We start from the raw sequence: 25,324 nt of genomic DNA on the forward strand, positions 1-25,324 counted from the left end.
AGACATGCATTCAACATTAATTCCAGTTTGTCTACAAATGAATAATTTAAGCCAGACTAAAACAGTCACCCAGATGGAACTATCCAATGGCTGTAATAATCTGCACAGACGGTTGAATGGCATTGATCATTTCCACCATTCTACTGTACTCTTAGCTGTAATGCAGGTCATTTGTTTCTGTCATTAGATGAAACACAATGGCAACACACTCTGTCTTATAAATAGACAAATCTGACATTGAATTCCCATTTACTATGCTGTGCTTTTAAATAGTTGATAGCGCAGTGATAAACATTTGGATGACAACTAATCCAAAAATCGGACAATTTTCCATTGGAATTTGGTTGAGCTTTAAGAGGCTGCTGCCTATGTACATATACTTGAAATCACTGGCGGCCACTTTAATAAATGGAACAGTAGTCACTGTAATGGTAACATATCTTGCATTACTCATCTCAACTCTATATATTGTATTCTACTGTATCTTGGTCTATACTCCTCATACATTGCTTGTCCATATATTTATATTCTTAATTACATTCCTTTACTTAGATTTGTGTGTATTGGGTAAATGTTGTGAAATTGTTAGATATTGCTGCACTGTCGCAGCTGGAAACACAAGCGTTTCGCTACACCCGCAATAACATCTGTGTGACCAATCAAATTTGAGGTGGGTGAAAGCATAGTGATAACACACTGGAAATTCAATTAACTATTGGCTGTCTTTTGGAGTGGGTGAATATAGGATGTAATCTCATTGATCAACGTCTCAACCACAGGAGGCTGCAGATGGGAGGAAGGCTCAGAATGCATTGACTGGAATGGTATCAAACATTTGAAAACCACTTGTTTGTGTTCAATACCATTACATTTATGCCATTACTATGAGCACATCCTCCCCAATGAAGATGCCACCACCCGCCTATGGTCACAGCCAAGTACTATCATGTGGTGTGCCCAGTGGGTTACTAACCTCTTAAATGTAACTAAATATAATCTAAAATGGTATCTAGGTAATCCCCAACAGTAATTATGAGTGGAACATAAACAATAACTAGTAATGCTGCATACGGTTCATCTCACCTTCTTGGTAAAAATTATTTAAATAAGTATTCAGACTATTTGCTATGAGATTCAATTGAACTCAGGTGCATCCTGATTCCATTGATCATCCTTGATGTTTCTACAACTTAATTGGAGTCCACCTATGGTACATTTTATTGATTGGACATGATTTGGAAAGGCACATACACCTGTCTATATACGGTCCCACAGTTGACAGTGCAGGTCAGAGCAAAAACCAAGCCATGAGGTGGAAGGAATTGTCCATAGAGCTCCGAGACAGGATTGTGTCAAGGCACAGATCTGGGGAAGGGTACCAAAAAATGTCAGCAACTTTGAAGGTCCCCAAGAATAGTGGCCTCCATCGTTCTTAAATGGAAGACGTTTGGAACCACTAAGACTCTTCTTTAGAGCTGGCCGTCCGGCAAAACTGAGCAATCGGGGGAGAAGGGCCTTGGTCAGGGAGGTGGTCACTCTGACAGAGCTCCAGAGTTCCTCTGCAGAGATGGATGTCCTTCTGGAAGATTCTACCATCTCTGCAGCACTTCACCAATCGGGCCTTTATGGTAGAGTGGCCAGACGGAAGCCACTCCCCAGTAAAAGGCAAATGACAACCCACTTGGAGTTTGCAAAAAGGCAACTAAAGAATCTCAGACCATGAGAAACAAGATTCCCTGGTCTGATGAAACCAAGATTGAAGACTTTGGCCTGAATGCCAAGCATCACGTCTGGAGGAAACCAGGCACCATCCTTACGGTGACACATGGTGGTAGCAGCATCATGCTGTGGGGATGTTTTTCAGTGGCAGGTACTGGGAGACTAGTCAGGATCGAGGTTAAGATGAACAGAGCAAAGTACAGAGAGATCCTTGATGAAAACCTGCTCCAGAACGCTCAGGACCTCAGACTGCGGGAAAATGTACCTTGCAACAGGACAACGACCCTAAGCACACAGCCAAGACAATGCAGTGGCTTCAGGACAAGTCTCTGAATGTCCTTGAGATGCCAGGCCAGAGCCCAGACTTACGGGGTATTGTGTGTAGATTGATGAGGGGGAAAAAAAAACATTTTAATACATTTTAGAAATAAGGCTGTAACATGTTAAAATGTGGAAAATGTCAATGGTCTGAATACTTTCCGAATGCACTGTATTTAGTCTTAGAGAAAATGTGCATATTTTCTAAAGATCTTTCTTGATCTTAACATCAGCCTCCATCACTGTGGACATTTCACAGAAGTCTAGCTTGGCTTCCTGAACTTGTTAGGAACCTGCCTTTCATCTAATATTAATCTTGTCCATCTATGACAAAGTGAACATTGTTTCTGTTTTAAAATCTATGAATTATTTTAGATTACTGACTGTAAATTGAACGCAATGTGCTACAGCGACGAAGCCACTTTCCTGTTGCATTACATGCATTGATGTAAGGAGTCCAAACATATGCATTGTTAGCAGATGTGACGTAGGGCTCAGACAGGAGTTGATGGACAGTCCGAAGACCAAACAAAATGGTCGGTGAGACATCCCAGCTACAAGTGGTGTCAGATTTCAGAGACATACTCCTGACTGTGAGAATCAGGGCTACCGCTCAATGCAAGCTGTTTCGATCTTCGGTGTCCACAGATCTATTTATAAACAAATGGCGTACAGTACCAGAGCCATGCAGGTCCCCTAAACAGTGGACTTATCAGAGGTTTTAAAACTCATTTGATAACGCAGCTAAAATGTGTATTTTATTTGATGCCGGAGAAGATGGCTGACGTTTTACGTTCTCCTAATCATTTCCTAATCATTTGTCTGTATTTTTACGTTTACTTATTTTGTACATAATGTTGCTGCTACCGTCTCTAATGACTGAAAATAACTTTTAGACATCAGAACAGTGATTATTCACCACGAACTGGCAGAAGCTTTTTTTAATATACTTTAACGAGCCTGATGTGAAGGACATACTGCTCTCCCGGGAACAGGCCCAAATCCCCGTCATTTACGTGAAGAGACGGCGGAGAAAAAGAGGACGGAGGTCAGGCTGCATTCTGAGAATTCGTTGGTGATCGAATAACTCCCCCCCCCCACCTTCAGTTCTACTAGCTAACGTGCAATCATTGGAAAATTAAAATCAACGACCTACGAGGAAGATCAAACTACCAACGGGACATTTAAAAACTGTAATATCTTATGATTCAGAGTAGTGGCAGAATGACGACATTATCAGCAACATATGGCTGGTTATACGCTGTATCGGCAGGATAGAACAGTGGCGTCTGGTAAGACAAGGGGGGCGGACTATGCATATTTGTAAACAACAGCTGGTGCACAATATCTAAGGAAGTCTTGAGGTTTTGCTCGCCTGAGGTAGAGAATCTCATGATAAGCTGTAGACCACACTATCTACCTAGAGAGTTTATCTGTATTTTTCGTAGCTGTCTACATACCACCACAGATCGATGCTGGCACTAAGACTACACTCAATGACCTGTATTCCGCCATAAGAAAACAGGAAAACTCATTGAGAGGTGGCGCTCCTAGTGGACTATAATACAGGGAAACTTTAATCAGTTTGACCGAATTTCTATCGGCATGTTAAATGTGCAACCAGAGGAAAAAAACTCTGTACCACCTATACTCCACACAAAGAGACGTGCACATCGGATTCTTCTGATGGCATTGAGGAGTACACCACATCAGTCATTGGCTTCATTACTAAGTGCATCGATGACGTTGTCCCCACAGAGACCATACGTACATCCCCCAACCAGAAGCCATGGATTACAGGCAACATCCGCACTGAGCTAAAGGCTCGAACTGCCGCTTTCAAGGAGTGGGACTCTAATCCGGAAGCCTATAAGAAATCCTGCTATGACCTCAGATGAACCATCAAACAGGCAAAATGTCAATACAGGACTAAGATCGAATCGTACTACACCGGCACCGACACTCGTCGGATGTGGCAGGGCTTGCAAACCATTACAGACTACAAAGGGAAGCACAGCCGAGAGCTGCCTAGTGACACAAGCCTACCAGATGAGCTAAACCACTTCTATGCTCGCTTTGAGACAAAACACTGAAACATCCATAAGAGCACCAGCTGTTCCGGATGACTGTGTGATCACGCTCTCCGTACCCGATGTGAGTAAGACCTTTTAAACAGGTCAACATTCACAAGGCCGCAGGGCCAGACGGATTACTAGGACGTGTACTGCGAGCATGCGCTGACCAACTGGCAAATGCCTTCACTGACATTTTCAACCTCTCCCTGTCTGAGGTCTGTAATACGAACATGTTTTAAGCAGACCACCATAGTCCCTGTGCCCAAGAACACTAACCTGCCTAAATGACTACCGACTCGTAGAACTCACGTCTGTAGCCATGAAGTGCTTTAAATGGCTCACATCAAAACCATTATCCCAGAAACCCTAGACTGACTCCGATTCGCATACTGCCCTAACAGATCACAGATGAGGCAATCTCTATTGCACTCCACACTACCCTTTCCCACCTGGACAAGGAACACCTGTGTGAGAATGCTATTCATTGATTACAACTCAGCGTTCAACACCATAGTGCCCTCAAAGCTCGTCACTAAGCTAAGGACCCTGGGACTCAACACCTCCCTCTGCATCTGGGATTTCCTAACGGGCCGCCCCCAGGTGGTAATGGTAGGTAACAACACATCCACCATGCTGATCCTAAACACAGGGGCCCCTCAGTGGTGCGTGCTCAGTCCCCACCTGTACTCCCAGTTCACTCATGACCTCATGGCCAGGCACGACTCCAACACCATTATTACGTTTTCCGGTGACACAAGTGGTAGGCCTGATCACCGACAAAGACATAACATCCTTTAGGGAGGAGGTCAGAGACCTGGCCGTGTGGTGCCAGGACAACCTCCCCTTCAATGTAATCAAGACAAAGGAGATGATTGTGTACTACAGGAAAAGGAGGACCGAGCACGCACCCATTCTCATCGACGGGGCTGTAGTGGAGCAGGTTGACAGCTTCAAGTTCCTTGGTGTCCACATCACCAACAAAACTAACATGGTTCAAGCACACCAAAACAGTCGTGAAGACTGAAAAGATTTGGCATGGGTCCTCAGATCCTTAAAAGGTTCTACAACTGCACCATCAAGAGCATCCTGACTGGTTGCATCACTACCTGGTATGGCAACTGCTCGGCCTCCGACCGCAAGGCACTACAGAGGGTAGTGCGTACGGCCCAGTACATCACTGGGGCCAAGATTCCTGCCATCCAGGACCTCTATACCAGGCGGTATCAGAGGAAGGCCCTAAAAAACTATCAGGCTCCAGCCACCCTAGTCATAGACTGTTCTCTCTGCGAAAGCAAAGTGGTACTGGAGCACCAAGTCTAGGTCCTTGAGGCCTCTAAACAGCTTCTACCCCCAAGCCATAAGACTCCAGAACATCTAATCAAATAACTTCACAGACAATTTGCATTGCCCCCCCCTATTTTACGCTGCTACTCTATCTATGCATAGTCACTTTAATAACTCTACCTACATGTACATATTACCTTGACTAACCAGCGCCCCCGCACATTGACTCTGTACCGGTACCCCCTGTATATTGTCTCTCTATTGTTATTTTTCTGCTGCTCTTTAACTACTTGTTACTTTTATTTCTTATTAATATTTTTTAAACTGCATTGTTGGTTAGGGGCTTGTAAGTAAGCATTTCAATTTGATTTATATCCATTGCTTTGCTCTATTCTTTTGGATCAACTCATTCAGTGGAAGTATAGAAAGTAAATGACACATTTGTGAATCATATCCTGTGTGAGACGGTCAGAAAGGTTAGCCACCAGTTTTCACTTCCACTTTCTTTGCAGGGTGTAGTGTGTGATAAACAACCCAGCTAACAATTCTAGGGGGAGAGAACGTTTTAGTAATGTTCTCCTGATGTTTGTGTCCATTTTTTCCTTTAGTTATGGGAACATAATGTATGTATGTTAGCAAAAAACCTCCTGAACTTATTTAGCATGTTTTGGCATTAGACTTAAGAGAACATTCCCTTTCAAGGACAGTCTCGTTAAAAAGAAGCGTTCGTACTACTTCCTATTCAAAGTGCTCTGAACAAATTGTCAAACAGAACATGGTTACCATGTTTTCAGAATATACCATATTAATGTTCTAGACATGTGTCATGGGAACGTTGCAAGTACATGCCTGACCAATTTAAAGCAAACGTGGTGGCATAGCAGGAAGATCAGATCAACCAAGAAGTTGTGAGTCTTAGGTGAGGACATGTGGAATAATAACTGTATAAATGAACAATGTAATCATGTGTCAAATATGTAAGTTGAAATACATTGTACACTGCTAAAAAAATAAAGGGAACACTTAAACAACACAATGTAACTCCAAGTCAATCACACTTCTGTGAAATCAAACTGTCCACTTAGGAAGCAACACTGATTGACAATACATTTCACATGCTGTTGTGCAAATGGAATAGACAACAGGTGGAAATTATAGGCAATTAGCCCCCCAATAAAGGAGTGGTTCTGCAGGTGACCACAGACCTCTTCTCAGTTCCTATGCTTCCTGGCTGATGTTTTGGTCACTTTTGAATGCTGGCGGTGCTTTCACTCTAGTGGTAGCATGAGACGGAGTCTACAACCCACACAAGTGGCTCAGGTAGTGCAGCTCATCCAGGATGGCACATCAATGCGAGCTGTGGCAAGAAGGTTTGCTGTGTCTGTCAGTGTAGTGTCTAGAGCATGGAGGCGCTACCAGGAGACACGCCAGTACATCAGGAGACGTGGAGGAGGCCGTAGGAGGGCAACAACCCAGCAGCAGGACTGCTACCTCCGCTTTTGTGCAAGGAGGAGCAGGAGGAGCACTGCCAGAGCCCTGCAAAATGACATCCAGCAGGCCACAAATGTGCATGTGTCTGCTCAAACGGTCAGAAACAGACTCCATGAGGGTGGTATGAGGGCCCGACGTCCACAGGTGGGGGTTGTGCTTACAGCCCAACACTGTGCAGGACGTTTGGCATTTGCCAGAGAACACCAAGATTGGCAAATTCGCCACTGGCGCCCTGTGCTCTTCACAGATGAAAGCAGGTTCACACTGAGCATATGTGACAGACGTGACAGTCTGGAGACGCCGTGGAGAACACTCTGCTGCCTGCAACATCCTCCAGCATGACCAGTTTGGTGATGCGTCAGTCATGGTGTGGGGTGACATTTCTTTGGGGGGCTGCACAGCCCTCCATGTGCTCACCAGAGGTAGCCTGACTGCCATTAGGTACCGAGATGAGATCCTCAGATCCCTTGTGAGACCATATGCTGGTGCGGTTGGCCTTGGGTTCCTCCTAATGCAAGACAATGCTAGACCTCATGTGGCTGGAGTGTGTCAGCAGTTCCTGCAAGAGGAAGGCATTGATGCTATGGACTGGCCCTCCCGTTCCCCAGACCTGAATCCAATTGAGCACATCTGGGACATCATGTCTCGCTCCATCCACCAACGCCACGTTGCACCACAGACTGTCCAGGTGTTGGCGGATGCTTTAGTCCAGGTCTGGGAGGAGATCCCTCAGGAGACCATCCACCACCTCATCAGGAGCATGCCCAGGCATTGTAGGGAGGTCATACAGGCACGTGGAGGCCACACACACTATGGAGCCTCATTTTGACTTGTTTTAAGGACATTACATCAAAGTTGGATCAGCCTGTAGTGTGGTTTTCCACTTTCATTTGGAGTGTGACTCCAAATCCAGACCTCCATGGGTTGATAAATTTGATTTCCATTGATAATTTTTGTGTGATTTTGTTGTCAGCACATTCAACTATGTAAAGAAAAAACAATTTAAGAAGAATATTTCATTAATTCAGATCTAGGATGTGTTATTTTAGTGTTCCCTTTATTTTTTTGAGCAGTGTATATTAAAAGCACTGTTTGTGTGGATGTCTCTAACCTTGACAACAGGCAAAGATCTGTGAATGAATCAGTGGTTCACCAATCAGGGCCTTGATGGGATCTGACGTCCTTTCAACTGTAAACCTATGAAAACGTTTGATTCAATTGAAAAATCTAACATGCCCAACTCCAAACAGAAATATATAGATGCAACTCTAGGTGCTGTAACTCTGGTTGAATCTTTTTCTGTCAGATGGACAAATTTCAGCCACAAAGCCTTGGTCAGCAAATGCATTAATTGTGCAACATTCAAACTATTATTTAGGTGATTTCCATTAGCATTTCTACTATGCTCTATCATATCACACACCAATCACTTCAAGAAAGGAACTTTTTGGAATCAGTCCCTGGGTAAACGTGGACACAGAAGCCAACAGGTAAACATGGGATTGTTTAGAGAGGTTGATGCATTCAAATCAATCTCAGACACAATGTACACACACACACACATAGACACGCACTCAGAGGCACACGCCTAAGAGTTGAGAGCTTCCGGGAAGTAGCCTCAGAGGAACACGCTTGCTAGTGACAGTCGACTGACAGTAGCTATTCACAAGTGAATGGTGTGTGTAGGCAGCCAGACCTCCCCAGAGTAAATCTCTCTGCACCACCATGATCAACATGTACCAGACCAACCTGCCTCCACCACCGATCCCCCCCCGGCTAGGCTCTGTCAAGTCAGCACCAGGAGCGGGCCACAACAAACCTCTCCTCGGGTTCCTCATTGGTATGATAGTGCTCCAAATGCTGCTACTACTGGGGGGATTCACCTACCTGTACCACAAGGAAAACAAGGTAAGAACTCACCTTTCTAGATACGGTTATACATTTATTAGTTTCTTAGTGCCACGTTCAAAACTAACATAGATCATGGATACAAGTCTATTTCCGGTAACACTTTAATTGGATAAGTCCATCTGTGAATGCTCAACAGACTCTCAGTAGCATTTCAACTAACTGTCTATGAACACTAGTCCTTATCCTAACCTTTATTCTAAACCTAACCTTAGCCAGCAGTTGCTCATCAACAGATAGTATGACCATCTGTAGAGCATATCCAGACGAACTATCCGGACTATCCAAATAAAGTGTGACCCGTTTCATTATTTTATTGCTGAAATCTATCCTGAACGCTACTAGAGAGCGAGAAATTGTTTGTATTTGACTGCCGTTGGCTATACGGGACATAGTGTAGTGTATTTTCAAAGAGCAATGTGGTTTACAGAGTAAGGGCGTCTTTTCAACATCTAAAGTATTTCAGTTTCAACCTAGGCCTACTATTCTTCAAGCACAGGAAACAACCTCCGTTATAAAACAATTAAAATAGGTTCATGAGAACATTTTCCATGATCAGAATAAACATTTAACAGAAACATTTAGCAACAGCACATACAAAACAACTGCTTTGTCCTAACATGCTTCATGCGCTTGTCCTGATGTGAACTTGAAAGACACGTGTGGTCCTCCTTAAATCAGTGCTGATATTAAATATAGGGTTAACATTAATTCCTGCTTTGTTTGGGCTCAGTATGACGAGGACTTTGAACACAAGTACCTGGATGACATGATCGTCCTGAGGAGACTTGGGGAGTGTGAGAAAGACAGCCAGTCAGTGCTGGACTGTGAGAAGCTTGTGGAGAAATACAAAAACATAATGGAAAAGGTAGGCTATGGTTTCTGAGACTCAAATGAAGATATCAGAGGTTTTAGGAGTACATTTGGAGAAGAAGAAATATGCAGTATTAACAGATAATTAAGCAATGCTATGCTCTCTCTCCTCTCAAGGTCTCACAAGTTGAAGGAAAAGGTATGTTAAAATATTTCATTACATCAGTGAGCTCCAAACGTATTGGGACAGTGACACATTTGTTGTTGTTTTGGCTCTGTACTGGAGTACAGACTGTCATCTTTAATTTGAGGGTATTTTTATCCATATCGGGTGAACCGTTTAGAGATGACAGACCTTTTGTCCATAGTCCGCCCATTTTAGGGGACCAAGGGTATTGGGACAAATTCTCTTATGTGAATTAAAGTAGTACAATTTTAAGTATTTGGTCCCATATTCATAGCACACAATGACTACATCAAGCTTGTGACTACACATTTGCAGGATGCATTTGCTGTTTGTTTTGGTTGTGTTTCAGATTATGCTGTGCCCAATCAAAATTCCTGGTAAATAATGTATTGTGTTACTTTTATTGTAAATAAGAATAGAATATGTTTCTAAACACTTCTGCATTAATGTGGATGTGACCATGATTACAGATAATCCTGAATTAATCGTGGATAATGATGAGGGAGAAAGTTAAACAGATGATTATCATACCCCCCCCTCCAAAACAAACCAATGCTAACCTCCACTGCCATTGTAATGGTGAGAGGTTAGCATGTCTTGGGGGTACCCTAATCCTAACCCTAACCCCTAACCCCTAACCCCAACCCTAACCCCTAACCCCTAACCCCAGCAAATGCATCCAATAAATGTGTCACAAACTTGATGTACTGAATTCATTCATTTCTCAACAGTTCACCCGATATGTATGAACATACCCACAAATTAAAGCTGTCCGTCTGCACTTTAACCTCATAGTGAATGTATCTCTTCAAATCTAAAGTGCTGGAGCAAAGAGCCAAAACAGCATGTGTCACCGAGCTTTTTGTGTTTCTTTACTTCATCTGCTTTACTTGCCACTCTGTCAGCAGAGGACCTCCTATTCTGAGAGGGTGAAGACTGACTGACTGTCTGTTCTCCGTTTCAGCTGTCAAACTCACTGGGGGTGTGCCCTCGTATGGAGCCATGGCACGCATGATAGTCAAGCAACCTGTCGTCAGTGCACTCCCTTCATGTAAGAGTTACTTATCACAAACATTCTTGGTTTGTCTTTTTCCTATGAAATTGTAGCCTCAATTCAAGAAAAGAGTGTCAGTATGAGGTACTACATAGAGCCATGAATACATGGAACTCTTAACTAATGTAAGCAGTAAAATCTGATTCAAACAAAATAAACTACACCTTGTGGAACAGCGCCGACAGACACACACACACACACATCGATTTTGTACTGTAGATATGTTGTAGTAGTGTGTAATAGTGTGTTGTGAAGTGTAACGTTTGAACTATAGGTACATTTCCTTAGTGTTGCTGGACCCCGGGAAGAGTAGCTGCTGCTGCTTTGGCAGAAGCTAATGGGGATCCATAATAAATGCAAATTCTTAAAATATTAATTGTTTGGTTGAACAGCGAAGTATCTGGAGTGGAACATAGGCCACTCAGTGCTGAGGAACGTCCAGTACTTCAAGTCCAGCTGGTTGAAGGTTCTGCAGCCTGGAGACTACGACATTTACTCCCAGGTGGCCTTCTCCAAATGGCACCCCAAAACCCCTCTGGCGAGCCGGGTGAAGCTGAGGAAGGGGGAGACAGGAAAGGAGAAGAACCTGATGACAGCCTACTGCAGCCTGGGGGACCAGAACCGGACAGACGTGTGTACGGCCTTCCAGGGAGGAGTGTTCAGTCTGGAGCCTGAAGACCAGATCTCTGTGTGGGTGACGGACCCCAGCCTGGTCAACTATGAGGAAGGGACGACCACCTTTGGATTATTTAAACTGTAGGCTAGACATTACCTACAGTATGGAGAGGATGGACTGTATTACTTTGGATTATTACTGTATTGGAGTGATGGGTGGAATCAAGGCCCTGCGTGCTGTTGGATTTGGTACAGGACTGATAACAGATCTGCTCATGGACTACATCTTTCTAAAAAGGCCTCGATGAAAGGAATCCCTGGAACTTATTGCTGTTGATTGGATAACGTGCTCTCCCTGCCCCCACAGTGTTAGATATGAATATTAATTTCTAAGAATATAGCAATGACTGTGTATTTATTGTGACGGATGGTGTCTGTATAGTTAATAAATTATTATATTTTAATAAAAAATGTGCTTGATTATTTAAATGAAAAATAACCATATCTCTATGGTAGGTTTCCAATTGGTTTATCGCATACAGTATCGTCTCAGTGCGTGGAACTGACGCAACCCGTGAAACCTTTATTTCCACAAGCCCCCCCCTCCACCCGCAATTTCGTGGGTTGCTAAGCATAATTATCAAACTAAAATGGTTTGTTGTTTGACTCATCACCACAAACAAATGTCATGTACTTTATGCTTATGGTCCCCATCGCAACTTATGAAACCAAGTCGGAAAAAAAGTGTCTCACACAAACCTTCTGCAGCAATGTTGCATCCCTTCACAACAAACGCTGCAGTAACCTCTAGAATTAGCACCAGAGCAGAAAGATCTGTGCAGCAAAACCAGACAGGTCTAATGAAAATCAGTGTGTTTCATGAGGATGCTGTGACAGCAATATGAGGTCTTCACACAGGGCACAGACATTTTGTATACTGTAGTAACATCTACTCCAGGGGTATTCAAATCTTACCCTACGACACCGCTTCCCAAACTCGGTCCTGGGGACCCAAAGTGGTGAACGTTTTCTTTTTGTCTGTAGCATTACACAGCCGACTAATTAAACAAAGAATTAAAGCTTGATGATGAGTTGATTATTTTAAAATCAGATGTGTAGTGCTAACCAAAACGTGCTCCCCTTGGGGATCCCAGGACCCTGTTTGGGAAACGCTGCCCCACAAGGTCCGGAGTAGTGCTGTCTTTCTGTTCTACCTGATAATTAATTGCACCATCTTTTCCCAGGTCTAAATCAGTCCTGATTTCGAGGGGAAGAATTAAAGAGCAGTGAAACTGGCTTCCAGGTTTCGATTGGGATTTCAGATATATATTCCATTGACTAATTGGGTTTATAGAAACAGTACAAACGTATGGCAACAAACTCCACACAGCCCTGCCGTCATATAGAGCATTCCACTGCAGGGGTAGAGGGAGTCGTTGAGCAGCATGGAAAAAGTAAGTCTACAGAGCAGAGGTGCAGCGTACCCTGTCAGGAGATGAAGAGAGGAGAAGTGGCTTTCACAGGATGTCATCTTTACTCAGTCATTCCATCCTGTCATGGGTCTCTCTCAACATACGCTAGTCACTGTAGCGTGTTCATGTACCTGTGCAATCACCCAGAAGTGGAAAACAGGGTGGAACGCAGTTTACCAATGGACTTTTCTAGCATGAATGAAAAACGGATGAATAACAGCGGATCAAGTTTGATTTTTATTAAAAGAATGGCCATACAGAAAACATGAAAGTGTGCCGCAACGAGAAGAAACAAAATGCCTTTACAATAGAGTTAGAATTTTGGCATCAAACCACTTTTTCAAATGATACACGTGGAGTGGTCTGCCGACACAAGTCGTCATGAGCAGGATGGAACAGTCTAAGTGCTCGCTTAGGCTATCAGACATTGAAAAGTTTAAGACACTTTATGAAGAAAATAAAATGCATTGATAAAAAATATTGATGTTAAAAATAATCTCAGCAATAAAACATAAACAAATGATACTGAAGGACATTTGTACAGGTGACAAAACATGTGGAGCTGACCTGACAGACCGTGGGACCTGAACACAACAGCTTGTAACAGTATGCTGCTATACAGCAGGACTACAGAGAACACAGTGGCCAGGAAACAGGGACAATGCAATAGCCCCATTTTGGTTAGGTGGGTGAATGAGTCATCATCACTGTACATTAACAGAGATACGTCTTTTTATACAATCTGGTCTACTGCCCAACTGACTGTCTCAGAGTGACACTCAGGTGAAAACAGTCCTACTGAAGTGGTCACATTGCATTCTCATGAAGTTCCTATGGTCACTCTGCAGTATGAGGTTGACATCAGGTTCTACAGCGCACGCACTGCACGTCATCCTGGGAGGAAGTGCTGTGATTCAACTGAATTCATCTTTCCCCGAAGGCCTTGACATAAGTCATCAAAGCCCGGTTCCACATTGAATCGTCACACGACCCTCACCTGTCCCCATGAACGTCGAAACAGTGCCATCAGTCCCATTGAAATGTGACAGAAAACCTGTGCATGTAAATCCCTGCCACTTCCTCTGTACCTCATAACCTAATCCACTGTGATCAGGGGGCCCTTGGTCCCACTACTCATACTTTACACTCTCCATCAACACAATCAAAGTGGGGACATATCTCCATCTGCATTAACTCACCAGAAAGAAGCATAAGAACGACAGACCAGGGACGAAATGTACAAACAGTCCAAGAAAAGGATCATCTTTGTTCCCTTTTAGACCATAATTAGTTCAGATAAAAATGGACCGGAGGGTCCTCATCCTAGAACAGCAGTCCAGCTCAGACGCTCTGTGAAAATGGGCACTGATGCAATGAGACTTCCTTGGAATGTAACCCTAACTCACATTGTGGGACACAGTTTACGAAGTACAAATAACATTGTTCCTGTGGTACCAAATTCTTAAAATCAAAATGGGTTGTGTTTTGTCTTCCCCAATGGACAATGCCAAATAAATAAAGATCACTTAAAAACATTTTTTCCTTAGGTGATCATTCTGTAGAGGTGGTTTCTGCGGTGCGGGTTGGTTTAAGGCAGAAACCCAGAGACCGCCCCAAGTGGGTTCCCAGTACCATATATCCTACATACAATACACACATCTCTCCCTACATAATGAAATGTTTTCATGGAAAATAAATAAGCAATATATATTCTTTAACTCCTGAATAAAGCAAAGCTATGTATTATTAGTACATGTATTTAATTGTTATATCGTTTCGGTAAGAAAGTATAGGCTACACCGTTGTCATCTTTACATGTCTATTTTATACGCAATACACCATATACGGGTTTTCTATTTGTTATATATCTATATCCCTGAAAGCTTTGGCCTATATATTGATCGTCACATCTAATGTGTGACAATATCTTAAAAATACTGTACATCCGCGCAGATTGTAAGAAACACAGTCAAGGAAATTATTCATTATTGTTAATACCAGCATGGATATGAGTGGTATTGAAATCCACTTACCATGAGCTAGAGGACTGTTTGATAGTCCATGGATAGGTCTCACCCATCTGAAATGAAAAGCTAAAGCTCTGAGGACTATGAAACAGCTTGGAGACGCAGAGTCTCACGTCTAGAACGTGCAATCTCAAAATGCCAATGATGTTCAATAAAGCTCGATGCAAGCCTCACTCTTTCCCGACAAGGTTGCAAGGGGTGTCCTCAACACCAAAATAAAGAAACAGTGCTGTAACAGACGTAGAGTGGGCCAGATGAGCCCTAGTTATGGCAGAGGGAGTCGTTCTCCTGCAGAAACAAGTACATGCAAGAGAACACCCCATTGAACCGAAAGATGGCTTCTCGATCCCATTAGATGTTCTATTGGAAATGTAGACCCAATAGTCCACAGTGGCGATGCAGCTGGTGACAATAGAGCAGTAGTTATTTCTCCTTTGTCCAAAACGGCTCCATCAGAGTTGACCAGTGCCAGTAGACGGGAGGCAACCAATCAGAATTTTTGCTCCTGGTTATCCCCAGCATCAGACCAGAGAGTTGCTCTAACCATTGTCCAGATGCATGAATCCAACCCTTCTGTGTTGTAGGGATTGAAGGCAGTCACACACAGTCGCACACACACACACGGGCTAGGTAGGTAGGTAGGTATGGGGAGTTGTTCAGTGCCCTCCATCCTCCCGAGCACAGTCGTTCCTCTGCTTGGCCAGCTTCCTGACCACTCTCTCCAGCTCCTTACGAGACTTCTGCTCCTCCTCCATACATTGCTTCATCCACTTATTCTCCTGACAAGACCCATACAAGTTCAATATTACACAGAACAGATGTGAGAACACACCTAGAATTATGAACCCACACAAACCACAATTACCCACTACACCAACACGACTTAGCAGAAATGGCTTGTCAGCCTTGACCTTTCTCAGAGTGAACATTAGATGAACAATTCTTGTTTTACCTTCTTTAATTCATGGACCTCATCCTTTAAAGCATATACTGCATCAACCAGACTCCTACGAGTGCAGAAACAAAAGGTTATCAGAAAGTGGGACAGCAGCATATCTTAATGTCACATTATGTTCTTTGACAAAGGCTTTGGAATTTGAGTGCTCCAGGTAGTCAAACATAATTTCACAAATATTGACGAGGCAATTTCTTGCTTCTCAATGTTCAAGGCAAAACTACCACTTGCTAATACCGTAACGTTATTATGTAAAGAAATACATTTCTTAATTTTAACTGGATGAATAAATACCACAGATTTGAAAAAGCATCGTATTAGATGTGTTGAAACGACCACCTAAACAAAACTAACTGCAGATCCATGGGCATACACAGTAGGGCTGGGCGATACGGCCAGGTGATATACGTAATAATCTGAGTAAAAGAGAATGTTTTCGGATTTTCACCCTCCATACATTATTTCCTAGAGGTCTTAATGATGAAATGCCTATGTATGTTATGTTGTAAAATGTGAACATGAATTATGCCCCCTTTCAGTTTACTCTGAAGTTTTTCTTGCGCTGTACCTGATGATTTATGAAAACTTGCTTGGTAGCGCGATGTCCTGATTGTGTTTAATATGTTTAACGTACACACTATTTCAAATATTTATGAAATGCTCATTGTTATATTTGGTAGCACTTAATGGTTCTCTTGACTCCAATCCCATTCGATGCGTGGAACGGATGTGGGTGGAGCTATGTCTACATAATGGTGCTAAGGCAGTGTGTCCGATACTTAAGCTTATTAAAGAGCAGTGACACTATCAAGAGCGGTGTGCGGGTTTCTTATTTTATTCAACTATTACTATTGCACCTGCAACAAAAACAGCTCAGATGTGCAAGTGCCTTTTGGGCAATCTGGCCAAAATATCATATTTTTCACATTTTTGACGGTATTTTATGTTTTTAATAATAAAAAAGTTCTAAAATATACTTTGAGTAGTTCATGATCTTAGGGGGCAACAAATAAGTGATTTCAAATGAGTCTTTGTCCATTCTGACAGTATACCGCCCCGTCCTAACGCACAGTGTTGTAATGGTTTAATAAACGTCTATTCTCCTGAGTGATGGCCATCTTACTTTTCCTCTATGCTTGTCTGACCGTTGTTCTTCATCTCCTCCACCATGATCTTCTCTTCATCAGGCAGCAGGACCTGAGGGACACACACTTTCCTCACCGCTGCAGAAAGACACAATAACACACATGTAAGTCTATGGGCCATTAAAGGTGTGACACACACACAGACCTTGGACCTGTTGAAATAAATTATTTGTCTGTATAAATCAAATCAAGGGTATTTCTATAGCCCTTCGTACGTCAGCTGATATCTCAAAGTGCTGTACAAAAACCCAGCCTAAAACCCCAAACAGCAAGCAATGCAGGTGTAGAAGCACGGTGGCTAGGAAAAACTCCCTAGAAAGGCCAAAACCTAGGAAGAAACCTAGAGCGGAACCAGGCTATAAGGGGTGGCCAGTGTGTGTGTATAACACACACACACACACACACACACTTACATTTATGACAGGTTGAAAATAATCCCTCACACACAGATGCATACAAGTGTGCGTGCCCACAGACAGACACTCTCTTCGGCTCACCTGTGCTGGCCTGATGCTGGCTGGCCTGATGCTGGCTGGCCCCTGTGCAGTAGGCCTCGATCACTTTCAGAATCTGGGCATCCTCCTCCAGAGCAGCTGTACCTGCCAATCAAAGGCACACAAGGGAAACTGGGAGTCAGGAGCCTTCTGAACCACAAAGACTGACTTTAAATTCCAACATTCAACTGACACAGACCTGACAGACAGACAGACAAGACAGACAGACAGGAACAACTGATTTAGCTGCTTCATCTCTATGGTAACTGTCTGTGTGTCTGCTACAGATGGTCAGTTTCCCTCTCATTGTTCCAGTTACTTTAAATGAACTGTCTAGTTTTTCCAGATTTCTATGAAATATGACGTATAATTAATGACATTGAGTGAAATAGTTTCCCTTCCAATAAATGGTAATTAAGTATGTTTAAAAGCAGCTTTTCTGTGTTTGAATGGTAAGGGCTACAACAGAACAGTGCGGGTGTATACCATCATTAAAAACATTAAATGGCAAGTAAAAAGCTGATTGGCCAGCTCAGCCAACTTGACATCACATTTAATGAGGAAACAGCAACCATTTTTAAACAGTCTGTTTGAGTTGAATTTCTTTCCTAAGTGTTTTTATTTTATTTACACTTTGGCCACAAATATGAGTATAGGATGAGTCAACAACATTATTTAGGTATGAGTTAACGGACTGTGAACTTTAAGAAGTAAGATTTTACTGGACAGTTACTAGGAGCTGGATGTCTCAACTAGCAATGAAGTACCATAAACCACGTGAGACATGCGTTTTGAGTTACGTGCAGTGAATTACACTGGAGTGTCGATTCACAGTGAGAGAAATGAGTTGATTGGTTAGGCAGCGACTGTATTTTGCCACGCAGAGTGTGAATCTGTGCTTTTCTTGGTGGCAACAGATTTATGGTTTCATTTCCTAGAGTGGAATGATCAAACCTACTTTTACGTAAGAGGAACTCCTCGTCGGAATGTTTCCTTTCTGCTCTGCGTTTTGGGAAGAAATTCTTAATGGGCCCAGAGCTCTTACTGGAGTCCTGTAGGAGTGACAGAGAACTGTTAGGAGGGTATGGTACACAGAGTCAAAGCCAACACAGTGACACACACCTTCAAGCCAGGGGGGGAAACATCACAGTAAATGCAAGCCTACAGTAACACACACACACACATTGCCTCTATAGACGAAAACATACACGGTGACAAAGTCTTAGAAGTTCCACAAGCATGGGACAGCAGTAACCTGGGTCATGTTCATTAGGGCAAGCAACAGGAAAATAAAATTACAATTTAAGTAGCCACTCCTCGTTTCAGTCAGGTTTCTTCCATTTGGTGCCTAATGAACACAACCCTGGTATTATTTTTAACAGTTTACTTTTAGAAACAAAAATTGTCCCCTCCGAGTCATTAATTAACACATTTAGCTTTTAGCACAGCCATGTCACACACTTGGTGCTAACTGTGGCCTATGTCATCACGTCTGCTATAATGAATCATCTTTACCATTAATGAACCATTTTAAAACCCTCTTATGTAACCCCTCCCATTTTCTAACCTGTAAACTACCATTTATTCTTTCTTATTTGATCATATGCTAGCCAAGGTGCACCAAGAAGCAGCTTCGTTGAAAATAAAGCACACACACACATTATGTCCATCTCAATAAAGCTCCCTAACAGACCTATTAAAAAGCGGGATGATTGATTCTTTATAAAAAGTGTGTGTGTGTGTGTGTGTGGGGGGGGGGGGTGAGTGTTTCTGCATCAAATTCTACTTGTATCCGTTACCTAGAAATAGCTTTGTGTTACCTAGAAAACAGAACGTCTGCCAAAGGCTCTTGGTGAGTACGGGGATAAAAGACACAAGGCAGCAGAGAACACAGGAAACCAACAGTTTACAGCAGAGGGAGAGGCAAACAGAGCAATGACATGCCACTTCAGCACAAGGACGCACACATCCACACAGAGGGAGAGCGATAGATCTAGCCTCACCTTCAAGATAGAAGACATCCTCTACAGCAGCCAGTATGGAGAGAGATAGAGAGAGAGAAAGAGAGAGAGATAGAGAGATATAGAAAGATGCATGAGAAGAAAAAAAAGTGGGAGAAATTAGAAGAGTGAACGGTGAAAATGTCAGTACCCCCCCCCTCATCCTGCAGTATGAAGAAAACAGAGTGATGATTCCACAGTGAAAAAGAGAGGGAAAGTGGAGATGCAGCTAATAGCTGCTTTAACCCTGGGGGCATAGAGCATAGTGGATAATGCTGCACTCTAGCTTTAGAATATCCTGAAATCTCACCACAAATTACCTATTTTCAACCTACGTCATTGTACGTAACGTCTTTTTGTCAACGTTTTCATGGATCTCAGGAATCTGCAAAACGATAACCATTTTTAAGAGGATTATTCTGGCAAAATAAATGGTCAGTGACCAAGCTCGACCTCACCGCACACTGACCACTTCCAGGCCCTGTGGAGTAGCAGCTGGTGCAGCCCACCACCAGGTCAACCTGACAGCCAGACAAGCGCCATTCAAAAGACAAGTCTGTACTGGAATTAATGTAGTTACTTATCACCAACACAACCCCCTCACCTTGTCTATACACTGTTTTTATATAGATTCCAGGACCCCCATTTGCCTACTCATCTGGTAAGAGCTCTGCCCACACAAACAGCTATATCTGACAGGGTTTTTCCATGGACCCGTTAAACTCATGTTACCGTAAAAGACTTAAAGCAGTGCTCTTTACCCCAGGCTCCGAATAAACTTAGTGTGTGCAGGCTTTTGTCCTAACCCAGCACTATATCCTGATTCAAGTAATTGGCTATTCATCAAGAACCTGAATAGCAGACTCTATAGCCCAACCCAGACTCTATAGAGGGTTAATGCTGGGCTGGAAAAAAATCCCTGCTCACACTGCAGCTCTCGGGTATCAAGACTGAAGAACAAAGAGATAGATGGATATTCTGTAGGTCTGGGTTGGCCTACCTCCTTGTAGCCCAGTGCAGCGGAGGGCTTGAGGGGTGGGGCGGGGCGCAGGCAGCTCAGAGACCAGGGCTTGGTGGTCTTGGGGGGCTCCAGGGGTCCCCGGTTGGCCTGGCTGGGGGTGCTGAAGCTGGGCAGGTGAGTGGGGGTGCCCACCATACTGACCGGCTTTCAGTCAGAGAGATGATGGATGTGTGAGGTTCAATGCAAGTTGAATGCAAGTGCCAGCCATGTGTGAAGTACAGTGGATGTTGAAATGGTTCAGCGCAATGCGAGTTCTGGATACACGAAGTGGTGTAGATGTTCTCATACTATGATACTAAGTCTAGAGGGAAATACAGCACAGCCGTCTTGTTTAGCGAACATTCTCTACGCAACGCCACTTTCTGCATCTTTTCAGAAAGAAATCATGGACAGTGTGCCCATGTCTTTACCTTGATAATGGTGCCCACGGGGCTGGCTCCTTCGCTGTAGGCATGGAGATGGTCCAGCCACTCCTGCAGCTCCTGGGGGTTACTGCAGAACACTGTGATGCGATCCATTGTGCTTCCTGCAGCACACACACACACACTTCAGTGGGTTGCACTTTGCAGGGAAGTTTCAGGCTGGGTTACCTAGAGTTAGGGGTAGGTAAAACTGTTTGCAAGGTGTTTTGTAACGCCCACATATAGGGCACCTGGCATGAAGCATAACCGTCCACCATGACGGCTGGCGAGTCGCGACTGGATGAAAAACTGGATTATGGTGTCATGGTAAAAATAAAAAATAAACTGTTAGCCAATCCTGTGTCCTGCGGCAAGTAAACAAGACAACTAGGAGGAGTGGTTCTCCCTGCAGCCCTGGCATGTTAATGATAGCATTGCATTAACGCTAAGACGGATAATTTCACGTAACTCATTGATGGAGCATCGTTTCCCTTTCCCTCAGTGAACGTCATGAGTCACTGCATCATTAAAACCGAGACGAATCAAGGTTTTTACACCGTTTGTACAGAAGGGTTTGGAATGAGAATGACATAATATAATAGGAAGCTGCTCTATCAGAGGGATGTTAAGTAAGAAATCCTCCATTCATTTGCTAAAAATGAGGCGTAACTGCATTACTGACCTTCGACCCGCTGACGTGTAGAGCGTAATGGATTGATAATGGAGTGTGTTAAGATATAGGCCTTTCACAGGAAACCCAATTCTTGGCACTGATTGCAAACTCACTAGAACTAATCTACTTGATGGAACTGCAGACCACACCAAAGCGTATGAAAATGTATGCACCCATTACTGTAAGTCGCTCTGGATAAGAGGGCCAGCTAAATGACTCAAGGCTCCCTCGCTAACCTACGGTACCTGTGATCTCAAAGGTGTAGTGCCCGTTCTCCGTGTCCTCCGTCTGCCTGGAGACTGTGGAGCCTGTCAGCGGCAGCCTTCCCTGGGGGGGGACACACAGAGAGAGAAGGGGGGGGGGGGGGGGTTGACACACTTCCCCAGATTGAGTGCAATACTTAGGACGCATTAGGTTACCTGGTATATGAAACCGCTCATGCGCGGGCTAGCAGACAGCAGGACCAGCACACCGGGAAACATCATGAGGTAGCGCTCCTCCTTCTCCTATGGGGAACACACAAGCAGTGCCACAGAGTCAATCACACAACGACACCCACGGACACAGGTGAGGGCACTTGCCCGTAAGCATTTCGGTGCACCTTTTATCCCTGCTGTAAACTATGTACATGACGAATACTTTTGATTTGAGTTAAAAAGTAAAGAAAACAGGGAATAGGTTTGAAAGATGTTAGATTGGCGTCAGGTGGTGCTTCAATCAGACCAAAACACAGCCAGATATTTATTCCTCTCGGCTTTCAGATCCTCATAGTCGACCCCTACACAGAAACCACACTACGGGGGAGGGGGACTGGCTTTCCACTCTATATATGGCCAGTCTGGGGTTTCTGATTCATAATGAAATTAACATAGGCATAACGTATGAGAGGGGGTGGCAATCAGCATATAGGACTCATCTATAGGACTACAGAGGGCAGTGCGAACGGCCCAGTACATCACTGGGGCCAATCTTCCTGCCATCCAGGACCTCTATAGAGAAAGGCCCTAAAAATTGTCAAAGACTCCAGCCACCTCAATCATAGACTGTTCTCTGCTACCGCATGGCAAGCGGTACCGGAGCGCAAAGTCTAGGTCCAAGAGGCTTCAAAACAGCTTCACCCCCAAGCCATAAGACTCCTGAACCTCTAGACAAATGGCTACCCAGACTATTCACATTGCCTGCCTGCCCCCACTAATACAATTTGATCTCCAGAATGTGTTTGACGGAAACAATCTTATCGGTGCCAAATAATGTGGCAATGGCACGTTCAGTCATTTGGAAATGCTATTCACAGGAGCTGAAATAATACAATTTGGGGGAAACAGGTCCTTGTATCAACTCTAAACCTGTGAGTGAACAAACAGGCAGCTGTTCCTGGTCGTCAAGCAGAGAATGTAATTGGTCTACCTCCCTTTTCTCGTTATTCGCCTAACCACCGTTCATACTGCTCAAAACATTGTTATTTTGAACTTTGACCTTCTCGGAGGGGGTCTGTAGCACTCTCTCTGGGTAGTTGCCCTTACACACAGATCTAGGATAGGCTTACCTTCCCCAGATCCTAACACTTCATATTGGGGGACACCTGTATCCGTTGCTCTCACCTCATTGGTCCCGTTCTGCATGTGGACCAGGGACATGTAGGCCACGTGACCCAGAGACTTCATGCTGTCTCCCTCCCAGCCTCTCACTGGCTCCGACAGGATCTGTAGTTCCAGGTTCTTACGTTTCCGCAGGTCCTGACACTGGGTCTGAAAGGAGAGGTGTCCATTACTGTATAGTTCATATGAGAAATTGAAACACTGTTAATGTGTGCTGGATAGATGAACCGTAAGATAGCTGTTTTAAGCCTGGTTTAGTAAGCATTTCCACACTATAATGTAAAATGTCCAGGATATGGCAATGCTGCAACAGGTATAAAGGAACTGTGCATCGTGCAAAAGGTGAGTTACAGAGAACAGTTTACCGGGACCAGAAGGGGGATTCCCCATCTCTCAAAGACAAAATGACAAATCAACACCAACCAGGTTCGCGTAAATAGGGCTGGTGGACCCAAAATATGCTCAAATACACACCTCACACATCAAGAGACTACTGCAGTGTGTGTGAGTCAACGCTTCCCCGCAAACTCTCAGCCACACTGTGGAAACTTCCTCTCAAACTACTGCTCCAACAGAAAACAGTGTATCATGCTGCTATTTCAGTCCACAACCCACCAGAGGAAAACGTTTTTCACTGAGGACATATTACACAGGAAGCAAGATGGTGTTTTTCTTTTCATTAAAACAACCGAGATGGGCTTATCATCTTGAGAATTTCTCTCATGGAAGAGTGTCTTTTATGTGATGCTCCATCTCAGTTTGGAAACATATGACCTATACAAGCAACATCTCCAATCTTCTGAGAAGGACAGCCTTCGGTAGTTTCAAATAGCTAAGTGTGCTTTCATCAAGACAGACAGTGATGATTCTTGGTAGTGTGTTAGGTAATATAGACTAGATGATGCTACTGTAGACTCGTGAGTTGATACAGTACTCAGTGTACACGGCTAATCTCTATGGACCATGTCGACCTAAACATTGCATGAGAAACCACAGGGGTGCTGTACCTACCACCAAGCTTTTAAAAGCCACCGTAACCTTCAAGATGTCACTGTAGTCCGGGTGGGCCTCCTGCAAGATAGTCAACAAATTATAAACATTTAAATAATGTATATCTTACACAATACCCAATTAAAAATGTATAAATCAATCTACATTAAGACGTTTGGGAGGGATACCAATACAGGGTATTGGGGAGTGACATCAGGAACAGCGGAGGTGAGTTAAATCTCAGTTGCATATGGATCCATAGATGGGCTTATAGAGGGTTATGTTGGCTCCAGATGAGGCCTAATGTTTATTATTTATTTTACCTTTATTTAACTAGGCAAGTCAGTTAAGAACAAATTCTTATTTTCAATGATGGCCTAGGAACAGTGGGTTAAATGCCTGTTCAGGGGCAGAACGACAGATTTGTACCTCGTTAGCTCGGGGATTTGAACTTGCAACCTTTCGGTTACTAGTCCAACACTCTAACCACTAGGCTACCTCCATATGTCTCTCCAGCTCCTGCAGCAGGATGGGATACTTGTCCAGCCTCATGAAGGGTTTACTCAGGCTGGTGGTCAGGGTCAGGATGCCTGGCGGACTGGCCCCCTGGCTCTCCATGAACGTACCCAGCTCCTCACTACAACAGACACACACAGTTTTACTGCTGGGTGACCTTGTAAAGAGAGAGAAAATATTCTACCATGGGGAGAAAAATCTAGATTTGTTGAATGTGTTTGAAAGAAGAAAGCTTAAAAGGATCCCACAGTATTAAAGATGCTAATTAGTTCAGTGTGAAATCAAAAGTGCCACACCTGCCTGGAACATAACCACAACTATAGATATCCTGTGTGCAGCTTCCTGTGTGTGTTTGTGTGTGTCATGACAGTGTTCTCTCATCTCTGCAGTGCATGTTTTCACATTAACAATTGCGCAGAAAGAGACCGAGGGTGAAAAAAAACACCAGTTCCACAATAGTGGCCATGATTAATTGCGTAACTAACATAATAATTACACAACCACTTGATTCATTGCTCTGTTTGCTCGTTACAACTACATTGCGTGTGATGGACAGCGCTGTGATTAA

The 25,324-nt window shown here is 43.7% G+C and overlaps 2 protein-coding genes across 4 annotated transcripts in view; one reads left to right on the forward strand and one right to left on the reverse strand.

Annotated features, from left to right (window-relative positions):
- The first annotated feature begins 8,481 nt into the window (after positions 1-8,481).
- On the forward strand, positions 8,482-11,929 carry LOC135545190 (CD40 ligand-like). The gene is made up of 5 exons (XM_064972822.1): positions 8,482-8,795; positions 9,529-9,663; positions 9,786-9,807; positions 10,760-10,846; positions 11,242-11,929. The coding sequence occupies exons 1-5, from the start codon at positions 8,613-8,615 to the stop codon at positions 11,607-11,609; spliced, it is 795 nt and encodes a 264-aa protein (XP_064828894.1). The 5' UTR covers positions 8,482-8,612; the 3' UTR covers positions 11,610-11,929.
- Positions 11,930-13,160: 1,231 nt separating this feature from the next.
- LOC135545824 (rho guanine nucleotide exchange factor 6-like) overlaps positions 13,161-25,324 on the reverse strand; it is a 29,768-nt gene continuing 17,604 nt past the window's right edge. Inside the window, exons 10-22 of one of the 3 annotated variants that reach the window (XM_064973738.1) lie at positions 24,739-24,877; positions 24,262-24,321; positions 23,254-23,400; positions 22,072-22,158; positions 21,898-21,979; positions 20,989-21,104; positions 20,558-20,722; positions 19,561-19,581; positions 18,516-18,609; positions 17,561-17,662; positions 17,042-17,141; positions 15,916-15,970; positions 13,161-15,742 (exon numbers count right to left, since the gene is read on the reverse strand). In XM_064973738.1, the coding sequence (XP_064829810.1) occupies positions 15,620-15,742; positions 15,916-15,970; positions 17,042-17,141; positions 17,561-17,662; positions 18,516-18,609; positions 19,561-19,581; positions 20,558-20,722; positions 20,989-21,104; positions 21,898-21,979; positions 22,072-22,158; positions 23,254-23,400; positions 24,262-24,321; positions 24,739-24,877 (1,291 nt within the window). In that variant the 3' untranslated portion in view covers positions 13,161-15,619. The other 2 variants (XM_064973740.1, XM_064973741.1) reach the window with 2 other exon arrangements.

The sequence above is a fragment of the Oncorhynchus masou genome, chromosome 9 (assembly GCF_036934945.1).
Source record: "Oncorhynchus masou masou isolate Uvic2021 chromosome 9, UVic_Omas_1.1, whole genome shotgun sequence".
In the NCBI taxonomy this organism is placed as follows: Eukaryota; Metazoa; Chordata; class Actinopteri; order Salmoniformes; family Salmonidae; genus Oncorhynchus; species Oncorhynchus masou.